The sequence below is a fragment of the Pseudophryne corroboree genome, chromosome 2, assembly GCF_028390025.1.
Source record: "Pseudophryne corroboree isolate aPseCor3 chromosome 2, aPseCor3.hap2, whole genome shotgun sequence".
Classification (NCBI taxonomy): domain Eukaryota; kingdom Metazoa; phylum Chordata; class Amphibia; order Anura; family Myobatrachidae; genus Pseudophryne; species Pseudophryne corroboree.
In genome coordinates this window covers 76,639,958-76,653,864 of record NC_086445.1, presented here as the reverse complement: position 1 = coordinate 76,653,864, position 13,907 = coordinate 76,639,958, and the positions used below count along the sequence as shown (strand labels likewise).

General features: G+C 46.5%; 1 protein-coding gene across 1 annotated transcript in view; it reads right to left on the bottom strand.

Moving 5' to 3' along the window:
* Positions 1–13,907, bottom strand: part of MED17 (mediator complex subunit 17) — a 70,705-nt gene that overhangs the window by 19,034 nt on the left and 37,764 nt on the right. Inside the window, exons 5-6 of the mRNA XM_063951438.1 lie at positions 13,406–13,490; positions 9,395–9,547 (exon numbers count right to left, since the gene is read on the bottom strand). Coding sequence (XP_063807508.1) covers positions 9,395–9,547; positions 13,406–13,490 — 238 coding nt within the window. The remainder of the gene's footprint in view (positions 1–9,394; positions 9,548–13,405; positions 13,491–13,907) is intronic.

The window sequence follows — 13,907 nt, the reverse complement described above, 5'->3', positions numbered from 1 at the left end:
AAGTGCACCTAGATGTAACATCTGTTGTGATGGGACAAAGGAGGATTGCTGCCAATATATCAGCCAACCGTGACGTTGTAGGAAGGCTACTGTCACTTGGAGAAGGTTGAGGAGAACTTTGTGAGAGTTCGCCAGGATCAGCATATTGTCCAAGTACGGGAGAATCTGAATACCTTGGCGACGGAGGTGTGCTGACATGACAGTCACGACCTTGGTAAAAATCCTGGGTACCATAGCTAGGCCAAACGGTAATGCCTGGAACTGATGTTGGTTGACAGTAGCAAAACGCAGGAACTGCTGATGCAAAAGAGCAATAGGAATATGCAGATATGAATCCTATATATCCAGGGAAACCATTATGTCCCCAGGTTCCATGACTGGAACTATGGATCACAAGGTCTACATGCGAAACTTGGAAACTTTCACAAACTTGTTTAAAGATTTGAGATTGAGAATAGGCCACTGTTGGGTTTTGGAACTAGGAACAGGAGCCTCTGCCCCTTTGGGACAGAGGAACCGGCACTATCACTCCTGAGTGTAGAAGTGAACTGACCACAGTCTGTAGAATTTGAGCCTTGTTCGGGTGTGATGGTAGGCCCGTGGGGAAATATTGTTGAGAGGGACGTCCCTTGAAGGAGACGGCGTACCTGTGAGAGACTACCTCTTGCACTCAAGCGTCTGAAGTGGTCGTGGTCTAAACCTGCACAAAGTGCAGAAGTCGGCCTCCCACCCTGAGGTCCCCAAGGGGGAGGCCCGCCCCATCACGCTGCAGGCTTATCAGGCTTTGCAGTAGGGCAACAAGTTGTCCAGGATTGCTTAGCCTTGGGCTTAGAGGGTTTTGCAGGGAGTGTTCGCCTAGGGAATGTCTGAACTTTCGCTTTTCCTTGTGGACGACAGGTACGAAAATTAGCACTTTTGAGAAGCTGAGCAGGATTAGTCGGGGGTAAAAAAGGGAGTTTTGGCAGCCGCCAAAGAGGTCACAATTTTATTTAGTTTTTCACCAAAGAGAATGTCACCCGTAAAGGGAAGAACTTCCAAAGTGTTCTTGGAATCCAAATTTACCTTTCAAGAACGTAACCGAAGAATACGTTATACCAGCACAGATATAGCAGATGCCTTTGCTGCTAAAACGCCAGCCTCAGATAAAGCTTCTTAAATGTAAGTAGACGCAGACTGAATATGACCGAGATACAGTCTGCATCCATCTGATATATCTAAAGGTGGTTCCTCATCAATTGCCTGCACCCATGCTTCAATAGCCTTTGCGGCCCAGGAAGCTGCCACTGTAGGCCTATGTATTGACCCAGTGAGAGAATAAATAGATTTCAGACAGTTTTCTATGTCTATCTGTTGGTCCCTTCAGCAAAGAGACAGTGGTGCCATGTAGAGTGGAAGACACTGACATTAGGGTCCACTGGAGGTGGAGTTTCCCATTTTGTACAGATAGCTGCTGGCAGAGGATAGCAAGCAAAAGCACGCTTAGAAAATGGGAACTTTTTACCTGGAGTGTTCCAGGGTTCCTGTCTAATCTCCATTAAATGATCAGAATGGGGGAATTCTGTTTTAATTACCTTTTGATTTTTAAACAAATCGTTTTCTTGGAAACAGGTGTGAGTTCTTCCTCATCTGAGAGTTGAAGAATATGTTTAATAGGTTCAACAAGAGTAGAGACATCTACCAGAACGCTAGCTTCCTTCTCTGTTAAAGATGTATTTAAACACCTAATCCTGTGCCATTGCCTGCCCTGATGGTCTAGTGGAGTCCCTGTTCTGCGACAGTGTCCACGCCAGCACCGCGGTCCGTCTACCCAGACACATGGCGTACCACGATTTAAACACGGATCCCGGAGAGGAGACCCTCTTACCTGCCCCCGTTGCCGGCCACTCAGTCCGGGGGTCCCTACAGCAAGTGGTACTAGTCGCATTGTGCGTCCCCTGCGCAAGCTCCCATCTGAGGCTCTGGCCAAGCGGGAGTTTCGGCGCCAGCAGGGAGGTGGGGGGGGGGCGTTGATGGAGCAGCAGTGCTGAAGTCACAATGATTTACAGTGCTGACAGCCCAGAGTAAAAAACGAAATAAATCGTGTAACAAAAGTAGAACTTAGAGATTTTGGGTCTGCTTTTTAAGTTTTATTTCGGGCGGACCTGTCATGGTGCACCTGCTTCCTGCAGGCACCAACTTTAAACTGATTGCCTGAGCATGGAGGCGGAGTTATAGGGGATCGGAGCCATGCATTCTGGGACAGCTGAAAGCTTTAACTGTTTGGTGCCCGGACTCTCATCCACCACCTACAACCCTGATGTTCCCTGTGGAACCTATGAACCCTGATGAAGAAAAAATAAGATTTTACTTACCGATAAATCTATTTCTCGTAGTCCGTAGTGGATGCTGGGGACTCCGTCAGGACCATGGGGAATAGCGGCTCCGCAGGAGACAGGGCACAAAAGCAAGCTTTTAGGATCACATGGTGTGTACTGGCTCCTCCCCCTATGACCCTCCTCCAAGCCTCAGTTAGGTACTGTGCCCGGACGAGCGTACACAATAAGGAAGGATCTTGAATCCCGGGTAAGACTCATACCAGCCACACCAATCACACCGTACAACTTGTGATCTGAACCCAGTTAACAGTATGATAACAATAAAGTAGCCTCTAAAAAAGATGGCTCACCACAATAATAACCCGATTTTTGTAACAATAACTATGTACAAGTAATGCAGACAATCCGCACTTGGGATGGGCGCCCAGCATCCACTACGGACTACGAGAAATAGATTTATCGGTAAGTAAAATCTTATTTTCTCTAACGTCCTAGTGGATGCTGGGGACTCCGTCAGGACCATGGGGATTATACCAAAGCTCCCAAACGGGCGGGAGAGTGCGGATGACTCTGCAGCACCGAATGAGAGAACTCCAGGTCCTCCTCAGCCAGGGTATCAAATTTGTAGAATTTTACAAACGTGTTCCCCCCTGACCACGTAGCTGCTCGGCAAAGTTTTAAAGCCGAGACCCCCTCGGGCATCCGCCCAAGATGAGCCCACCTTCCTTGTGGAATGGGCATTTACAGATTTTGGCTGTGGCAGGCCTGCCACAGAATGTGCAAGCTGAATTGTACTACAAATCCAACGAGCAATAGTCTGCTTAGAAGCAGGAGCACCCAGCTTTTTGGGTGCATACAATATAAACAGCAAGTCAGACTTTCTGACTCCAGCCGTCCTGGAAATATATATATATATATATCTATATATTTTTAGGGCCCCGACAACGTCTAGCAACTTGGAGTCCTCCAAGTCCCTAGTAGCCGCAGGCACCACAATATGTTGTTTCAGGTGAAACGCTGACACCACCTTAGGAAGAAACTGGGGACGAGTCCGCAGTTCTGCCCTGTCCGAATGGAAAATCAAATATGGGCTTTTTTAAGACAAAGCCACCAATTCTGACAATCGCCTGGCCGAGGCCAGGGCCACATCATGGTCACTTTCCATGTGAGATATTTCAAATCCACAGATATGAGCGGTTCAAACCAATATGATTTGAGGAATCCCAACACTACGTTGAGATCCCACGGTGCCACTGGAGGCACACAAGGGGCTGTATATGCAATACTCCCTTGACAAACGTCTGGACTTCAGGAACTGAAGCCAATTTTTTCTTGAAGAAAATCTACAGGGCCGAAACTTGAACCTTAATGGACCCCAATTTGAGGCTCATAGACACTCCTGTTTGCAGGAAGTGCAGAAATCGACCTAGTTGAAATTTTTTTTCGTGGGGCCTTCCTGGCCTCACCCACGCAACATATTTTCACCACATGTGGTGATAACGTTGTGCGGTCACCTCCTTCCTGGCTTTGACCAGGGTAGGTATGACCTCTACCGGAATGCCTTTTCCCTTAGGATCCGGCGTTCAACCGCCATGCCGTCAAACGCAGTCGCGGTAAGTCTTGGAACAGACAAGGTCCCTGCTGGAGCAGGTCCTTTCTTAGAGGCAGATGCCACGGTTCCTCTTGGAACAGACATGGTTCTTGCTGAAAGCAAATCCCATCTTATCTCCCGAGGCCATTAGTCCTCTGTGAGCATCTCTTGAAGTTCCGGGTACCAAGTCCCTCTTGGCCAATCTGGAGCCACGAGTATAGTTCTTACTCCTCTACGTCTTATAATTCTCAATACCTTGGTTATGAGAAGCAGAGGAGGGAACACATACACCGACTGTTACACCCACGGTGTTACCAGGACGTCCACAGCTATCGCCTGAAGGTCTCGTGACCTGGCGCAATACCTGTCCCGTTTTTTGTTCGGGCGGGACGCCATCATGTCCACCTTTGGTCTTTCCCAACGGTTCACAATCATGCGGAAAACTTCCCGATGAAGTTCCCACTCTCCCGGGTGGAGGTCGTGCCTGCTGAGGAAGTCTGCTTCCCAGTCGTCCACTCCCGGAATGAACACTGCTGACAGTGCTATCACATGATTTTCCGCCTAGCGAAAAATCCTTGCAGTTTTGACCACTGCCCTCCTGCTTCTTGTGCCGCCCTTTCTGTTTACGTGGGCGACTGCCGTGATGTTATCCCACTGGATCAATACCGGCTGACCTTGAAGCAGAGGCCTTGCTAAGCTTAGAGCATTATAAATTTGCTCTTAGCTCCAGTATATTTATGTGGAGAGAATTCTCCAGACTTGATCACACTCCCTGGAAATTTTTCCCTGTGTGACTGCTCCCCAGCCTCTCAGGCTGGCCTCCGTGGTCACCAGCATCCAATCCTGAATGCCGAATCTGCGGCCCTCTAGAAGATGAGCACTCTGTAATCACCACAGGAGAGACACCCTTGTCCTTGGATATAGGGTTATCCGCTGATGCATCTGAAGATGCGATCCGGACCATTTGTCCAGCAGATCCCACTGAAGAGTTCTTGCGTGAAATCTGCCGAATGGAAGCGCTTCGTAATAAGCCACCATTTTTACCAGGACTCTTGTGCAATGATGCACTGACACTTTTCCTGGTTTTAGGAGGATCCCGATTAGCTCGGATAACTCCCTGGCTTTCTCCTCTGGGAGAAACACCTTTTCCTGGACTGTGTCCAGAATCATCCCTAGGACCAGCAGACGTGTCGTCGGAACAACTGCGGTTTTGGAATATTTAGAATCCACCCGTGCCGTCGTAGAACTACTTGAGATAGTGCTACTCCGACCTCCAACTGTTCTCTGGACCTTGTTCTTATCAGGAGGTCGTCCATTTTCTTTGAAGACGAATCCTCATTTCGGTCATTACCTTGGTAAGGACCCGGGGTGCCTTGGACAATCCAACGGCATCGTCTGAAACTGATAGTGACAGTTCTGTACCACGAACCTGAGGTACCCTTGGTGAGAAAAGCAAATTTTTGGGACATGGAGGTAAGCATCCCTGATGTCCCGGGACACCATATAGTCCCCTTGTTCGCTATCACTGCTCTGAGTGACTCCATCTGGATTTGAACCCTTGTAAGTGTTCAAATTTTTCAGATTTAGAATCGGTCTCACCTAGCCTTCTGGCTTCAGTACCACCATATAGTGTGGAACAATACCCCTTTCCTTGTTGTAGGAGGGGTAATTTTATTATCACCTGCTGGGAATACAGCTTGTGAATTGTTTTCAATACTGCCTCCCTGTCGGAGGGAGACCTTGGTACAGCAGACTACAGGAACCTGCGAGGGGGGAAACGCCTCGACATTCCAATCTGTACCCCTTGGATACTACTTGTAGGATCCAGGGGTCCTGTACGGTCCCAGCGTCATGCTGAGAACTTAATAGAAGCGGTGGAGGGCTTCTGTTCCTGGGAATGGGCTGCCTGCTGCAGTCTTCTTCCCTTTCCTCTATCCTTGGGCAGATATGACTCTTATAGGGACGAAAAGACTGAGGCTGAAAAGACGGTGTCTTTTTCTGCAGAGATGTGACTTAGGGTAAAAAACGGTGGATTTTCCAGCAGTTGCCGTGGCCACCAGGTCCCATGGACCGACCCCAAATAACTCCTCCCCTTTATACGGCAATACATCTTTGTGCCGTTTGGAATCTGCATCACCTGACCACTGTCGTGTCCATAAACATCTTCTTGCAGATATGGACATCGCATTTACTCTTGATGCCAGAGTGCAAATAACCCTCTGCGCATCTCACATATATAGAAATGCATCCTTTAAATGCTCTATAGTCAATAAAATACTGTCCCTGTCAAGGGTATCAATATTTTTAGTCAGGGAATCCGACCAAGCCACCTCAGCTCTGCACATCCAGGCTGAGGCGATCGCTGGTCGCAGTATAACACCAGCATGTGTGTGTATACTTTTTAGGATATTTTTCAGCCTCCTATCAGCTGGCTCCTTAAGTACGGCCCTATCTGTAGATGGTACCGCCACTTGTTCTGATAAGCGTGTGAGCGCCTTATCCACCCTGAGGGGTGTTTCCCAACGCGCCTTAACTTCTGGCGGGAAAGGGTATACCGCCAATAATTTTCTATCGGGGGAAACCCACGCATCATCACACACTTCATTTAATTTATCTGATTCAGGAAAAACTACAGGTAGTTTTTTCACCTCACACATAATACCCTTTTTTGTGGTACTTGGAGTATCAGAAATATGTAACACCTCCTTCATTGCCCTTAACGTGTGGCCCTAAAGGAAAATACGTTTGTTTCTTCACCGTCGACACTGAAATCAGTGTCCGTGTCTGGGTCTGTGTCGACCGACTGAGGTAAATGGGCATTTTACAGCCCCTGACGGTGTTTGAGACGCCTGGACAGATACTAATTTGTTCGCCGGCCCTCTCATGTCGTCAACCGGCTTGCAGCGTGTTGACATTATCACGTAATTCCATAAATAAGCCATCCATTCCGGTGTCGACTCCCTAGAGAGTGACATCACCATTACAGGCAATTTGCTCCGCCTCCTCACCAACATTTTCCTCATACATGTCGACACACACGTACCGACATACAGCACACACATAGGGAATGCTCTGATAGAGGACAGGACCCACTAGCCCTTTGGGGAGACAGAGGGAGAGTTTGCCAGCACACACCAAAACGCTATAATTATCCAGGGACAACCTTTATATAAGTGTTCCTCCCTTATAGCATTTTAATATATGTACATATCGCCAAATCAGTGCCCCCCCTCTCTGTTTTAACCCTGTTTCTGTAGTGCAGTGCAGGGGAGAGCATGGGAGCCTTCCCACCAGCATTTCTGTGAGGGAAAATGGCGCTGTGTGCTGAGGAGAATAGGCCCCGCCCCCTTTTCGGCGGGCTTCTTCTCCGGAGTTTGTGATATCTGGCAGGGGTTAAATACATCCATATAGCCTCAAGGGCTATATGTGATGTATTTTTCGCCATACAGGTATTATACATTGCTGCCCAGGGCGCCCCCCCCGCGCCCTGCACCCTCCGTGACCGCTGTGAGAAGTGTGCTGACAACAATGGCGCACAGCTGCAGTGCTGTGCGCTACCTGATGAAGACTGAAAGTCTTCTGCCGCCTGGTTCCGGACCTCTTCAATCTTCAGCATCTGCAAGGGGGGTCGGCGGCGCGGCTCCGGGACGAACCCCAGGGCGAGCCCTGTGTTCCGACTCCCTCTGGAGCTATGTCCAGTAGCCTAAGAATCCAATCCATCCTGCACGCAGGTGAGTTGAAAATCTCTCCCCTAAGTCCCTCGATGCAGTGAGCCTGTTGCCAGCAGGACTCACTGAAAATAAAGAACCTAAAAACTTTTTCTAAGTAACTCTTTAGGAGAGCCACCTAGATTGCACCCTGCTCGGACGGGCACAAAAACCTAACTGAGGCTTGGAGGAGGGTCATAGGGGGAGGAGCCAGTACACACCATGTGATCCTAAAAGCTTGCTTTTGTGCCCTGTCCACTGCGGAGCCGCTATTCCCCATGGTCCTGACGGAGTTCCCAGCATCCACTAGGACGTTAGAGAAATATAAATATATTTGCTCCCTTTGCCTGTGAGAAGGCGATACTCACTTTACCTAACATAATTCTGTGAACAACTGCAGGCATATACACTCTGGAACAGGAGGAAGCCAGCGTTCAGATCCCCAGATAATAAAACCTACACTTCAGCAACACTTGCTGCATACAAAACAAGCCTCCAGCGGGAAGCGTGGAGAGCCAAAGAACAGTCTGTGCACATTCAAAGATGGATGTTCGACAAACACAAAAGACACCAAGGAAACGGCATAATGTGTCGGCTCGCCAACTGTGCCGCTCTTTGTGCCGGGGAACTGCTAACGAGCCAACTCCATAAAATATTACGGTTTTAGCACGGCACACAAATCGTCCGCTACAGGAGGCGCAGCATTTCACCTTTCCAAGAGACTTGATTGTAACTACCTCCTGAGTCGCCTTGTTAGTAAGATTAACAGGATTAATATAACATATAACAGCAGTAGACTGGTAAAGAGATATTTGTGTGGTTTCGAGTGTTTGGTCTTTTTCATAGCGGCAATGTAGCTCTTACAAGAAGAGATTAAAAAAGCTTGGAGAGACGAGTGAAAAATAAAGTATATATATATATATATATATATATATATATCTCTCTCTATATCTCTATCTATCTATCTATATATATATCTATCTGTCTATATATACACATATATCTCTATCTACCTATCTATATCTTTATCCACTGGGGGCCAAAAAAGTGGCTTTATAGGGCCCCACAGACTGCTGGTGAAACCTTTAAGACTTCTGACAGATCTTATACTGTGAATAATCAAACAGCAACAGTACAGAGTATTACAGTGTATATTAAATCACAGTACAAAGCCTAATGCAACTAAACAAAAACTAAACAAAACCCCCAAATCCTACATAGGCCACTACAATTGGCAAGCTAATTAATTATGAACAGTTTATTATTATTATTATTATTATTATTATTATTATTATTATATAACGCAGCAATTTCCGTTGCACTTTACAATTGGAAACGGTGAAAAAACAAAACTGGGTAATATAAAGACACTGGACAAACCAGACTTTTTAATCCAAACAGGAGAACTGTAGACATCCTGGTAAGTACGTAAACTTGTAACATAGTCGTTAAAAAACAAAAAACATTAAAAAGGACATTTATGAAATCATCACACCACTGTGCAGGAAATGGTCTTGACTCACAGTAATCTGATAATTACTTATTTCTCTAGTGCGGATTAAATGCTGGAGGAAATTATATGTGTGGTTGCTAAGGGTCAGACCACAGTTACCGGAACAGTTTCCATAAGCGCCTGCAAAGTTTTTGTTTTTTATTGTTAGATGGGGATCTTACAGCAACAGTATATGAATAGTACAGTGCTTATTAACGAGTGGCTTTACCAGCTTAATGGCACAGAAAAATCACCAGTCACTCTAGATTCATAAACACGCATTTCTTACCGGGAAACGGCTGGGAGATAATTTGGTTCTTGACGACAATGTGAGGGATTTGGGATTTGATTTGAACGGCTTCGCGAGACAACTGTGCGAATATTTCTTTGCACAGTAGGACATTCTGTGCGGCTTCCAGCTTCGTCTGCCAATGCGGGGTCCCTGGAAGCAGAGAGGGTTACACATAAGCATGTCTGCCCAATGCAGATGGCAGCAGTGACTAGTCTGTGATTGTGTTAGTGTCAGGCTAGACAAGGAACACAAGGATGAGAGGCGGAAGGACTACGGTTACTAAGCAGCAATACATATTCTCACACGTTCAAACAGGGTCACAATAGATTAACGTTCCATCCAGGGTGGCCTGCCAATTTCACAAGAACACATCCTGGTTTTACTGATAATCGCATTCATTAAGGCAGCGGGACGGAGGCACTTAGGATGTAATCTGGATACTCTCTTCAGGACACGGTCATCCTTTTTATCATTATCTCTCTCTTTTTCTATAGCAGTGACTGAAAAGTTTCTGTAGAAATCCTGCCATTCCCCGTTATTGTGGGACTACAAGTTCCAGAACCACAGTTTGATAAACAAATGCAATGCAGCATGGTCCTGCTGAAGCAATGTGAGAATGCACTCCTTAGAATGTCTGGGATTTTCTTATACCGATGAGTCCTCATACATCTAGCCTCAATACGCCCCACAGTGAGATGGCCGGCGGGAGTGAGCAGCCAGGTCCCAAACCGCTCTGCTAGTTAGTGTCGGGTGTCTTTTTTGCCAAAATTGTCTCTTAGTCAAAACGCGATGCTCCTAGAACGTACGAGGAGACCATGCTGATTAATCGGATATGCACACTTGTACATCTGTGTGCGACTGAGTCTGTATAAGAAGCACAACAGAACTGGGCATGGGAAAAAAGCTGCAGCATCGTAGCACTCCGTATGCAGATTCAGAGACTCAGTTGCACAAGTATACAGGCGTCACATATCATATTAATCAGCTCAGCCTCCTGTTACATTTCCACCACGTCGCATTGCACCTAAGACGCATTTTACTGCAAACAAGATGCCCGACGCTAGCAGTCTCGCGGGACCTGGCGTGACGGAAGGGACTTGCTGCTGCGACTGCAGCAATGATGCATGAGGACACATCTGTAGTACAGCTTAGGATATAAGTGCCTGGTTACTAGGAGTTCTCTCTTACCCAAGTCCCCACTATTCATTTACAGGTAAAAGCTGCTGGAGATTTAAGTCGCACTGACCAAATTCAGAGAATTGGTCACGTATGTTTGCAAAGGCATGTTTCTATGACGGTTCAGGTTCAGATACGGTTACAGGTCATTTTTTAGTGTGCTGGTGGGATACCGGGAAGGGGGGGGAGCACCCCCCCCTTTCTGTCTGCTGTTTGTCTGTGACCCCTCCCCCTTTCTAGCACCTGATATATAATTATCTCCAGGAATGATTGGGCAGCTGCCACTGTTTTCCTGCATGTGTGAGAAGACAATGAATGGGAGCAGTATTTGGAAGGCATGCTGTTCCTTGTAGTGCTAATGGGAGATCCTGGAGGTGGCTCCTGGGTAAGTTAGCTCTCTGTCTGAATATGTTTTAGTATGAGCCCTTACTGTAGACAAATCACGTGGCCCTATGTGGGCACTGCCGTTATGTAGTGTTAGAACGGCTGATATCGGAGAAGCCTTGACGCGGCTCAGCAGCTAAACATACCTTTGCAAACGCACGTGACCAATTCTCTGAAATTCTATTACAAGATAGGTTCAGGTACCTTGTATATGAGCTCAGTCAATTATATTAACTTGTACAAATTGGTGGCGCAACAGATCGGTACTAGCACAGTACATATGTATATTTTATGAAATTGACTGGAGTGTTATAAACACATGGAGGTAACAGGACACTAAATATATTAGTTCATGTGCAGGGGCTGCAGAGGCAACGCAATGTAAAATGCACAACTCCAGATAACAAGAATGTAAAGAGGGGTACACACGGAGAGATCCGTGCTTAAAATCTAAGCAATCTTGCTAGATTGCTTAGATTTTAAGCATGGATCTGCCATGTGTATGCCCTCCAGCGATAGATTGAGCCTGCATGCAGGCTCAATCTAGCGGGTGGCTCACTTCATCGTTGTGTGAAGCGAGCGGCCCCCCCGTTGGCTTTCCCCCTTGCTCAGCACATCGCGCTGTGCTGAGCGGGGTGAGAGATGTGTGCTGAGCGGTCTGTGTTAAGATCGCTCAGCACACATCTCTCCCGTGAGTACCCCCCTTTAATCCACTGCCCGTAACAGCCCAGCTGCATGATGCATAAAGAAATACTGTAACCGAGTAGTAAGAAGCTGATTTTGCAGTCAGTAAAGGAAACTGATCACATTAACTTGTAGCTATGGGATTGTCACAAGAACAGGAAATCACTTAAGTAGACATTACTGTAATAAAGCTCTATATATGTATTCACTGTGATATCCTCCTCTGCCAATTCAGTAGATCATTGCTCACAGACAAGGCAGCAGTCTCAAACAGAAATGTCCTAATCCATAATCCTGTTTTCCCATTGGCTACGGCTGAAAGGTCAGTGACATCTGTAACCCCTCAAACACACTAGATCTATTTATGCTGTATGTATGGGGTGCTGAGATCCATTATGACAGGTGCCAGATATCACACTCCCTATACTAATAGAGAAGCTCACCTCATTAGTCATATAGTGAGATCATCAGAGAGAATATAGGTGGTCATTCCGAGTTGTTCGCTCGCTAGCTGGTTTTAGCAGCCATGCAAACGCTAAGCCGCCGCCCTCAGGGAGTGTATCTTAGCAGAAGTGCGAACGAAAGGATTGCAGAGCGGAAACAAAAAAAATATTGTACAGTTTGAGTAGCTCCAGACCTACTCCTAGCTTGCGATCACTTCAGACCTTTCAGTTCCTATTTTGACGTCACGAACACGCCCTGCCACGCCTGCGTTTTTCCTGGCACGCCTGTGTTTTTCCGAACACTCCCTGAAAACGGTCAGTTGCCACCGAGAAACGCCCACTTCATGTCAATCACGCTACGGGCAGCAGTGCGACTGAAATGCTTCACTAGACCTTGTGTAAAAATACATTGGCCGTTGTGAAAGTACGTCGCGCGTGCGCACTGCACACGCAGAAGTGACGGTTTTTCCCTTAAATCGCAGCGAACATTTTTAGCTAGCGATCAACTCAGAATGACCCCCATAGTCTCTAGACACATAAATGGGACCCCGGGCTGCCATTGTAAAACCGGTGACATACAATCATTTAACGCCAATTTATGCTACATATCTTAATGAAAGACAATTTACCATTTATCCGGACACTAAATGCCAAAATTGATTCCTTCCCACTTCTCCTTACACTTTATGATAGCGACCTAAAAGCATCTTATACATGGTAAAAAGGATTCAGACTGTGGGGTGTATTCAATACTTGTTGGATCCGACAATACAGTATTCAATTAGCTCAGACAAAACATGTGGATCCACGGCTAGTCCGCCGATCCACGTGCTTTCCGACAAGTCGGATTTACTGACTTGTCAGATAAACGGGAGTATGATTGAATAGGTCGAATCTGGATTCGACCTTCAACTCCTGTTAATCCGACAAGTCGGGAAATACGACTTAAATTGAATACACCCCTATGCAGGAACTAGAACTATTGTATCATCAATTGCCCTGATCCTAGGTGTGAAAATCCAGTGCACAAAGTGCAATTCTGCAAAGCAGGTTCGCCAAGCTGTTACTGCCACAAAGGTGGAAATTCAATTGTTATTTTATCCAGCAGGCAGCAGATGGCGCCCAACAGAGCCATTCAATTGTAGCCGAAGAATAAACTATTTCATGTACGTTGTTCAGCTCAGCAATACAGTCTCAGACACAGATTATATACTGTCTGCTAGCACTTAAGAGATTTCACTTTACAAACCCGGCCATGCAGAAAGCATTGAGATGAATCTCCCACGATGAGCCCCAGTGACGGACACCATTGCGTACCTACCTGGTTTAGCTTTAGGCACTGGGCGTTTGAACAGATTCATCGTACCGAGGTCACCGATGTCAGACGATTGCTTCTGAATGGAAACCTACAGTAGAGGAAAATCCGGACATTAAACTACAAGCACTGATCATCAAAACCAGCAACATGTATTACTATGGATACAAAAACAATCTATCAGTGTGTCTGCAGGAGATGAAGTTTATATGAGCCCTGTACTTTCACAGGCTTACTCTGTTTTCTGCCCGCAGCCTATGTGCATCTAAGGCAGCCTCGTTCCGTCAGCTTTAATGGGAGTCACTATTATTTTTTTGTCATAAATTATTTATTTTCAAGAGAATTTGTAGAACAGTTGTCGGAATAGTACAAATAGAAGAGTAAAACTATGTCGTACACAAATAGTGTAACATATAATCAGCTGCCTAACAACAAAAGCCGAGGTGCAGAAATAAAACACACAGCGGAGTTTTGGCATGAAACACTTACGGGTGGCATGACTGCACAG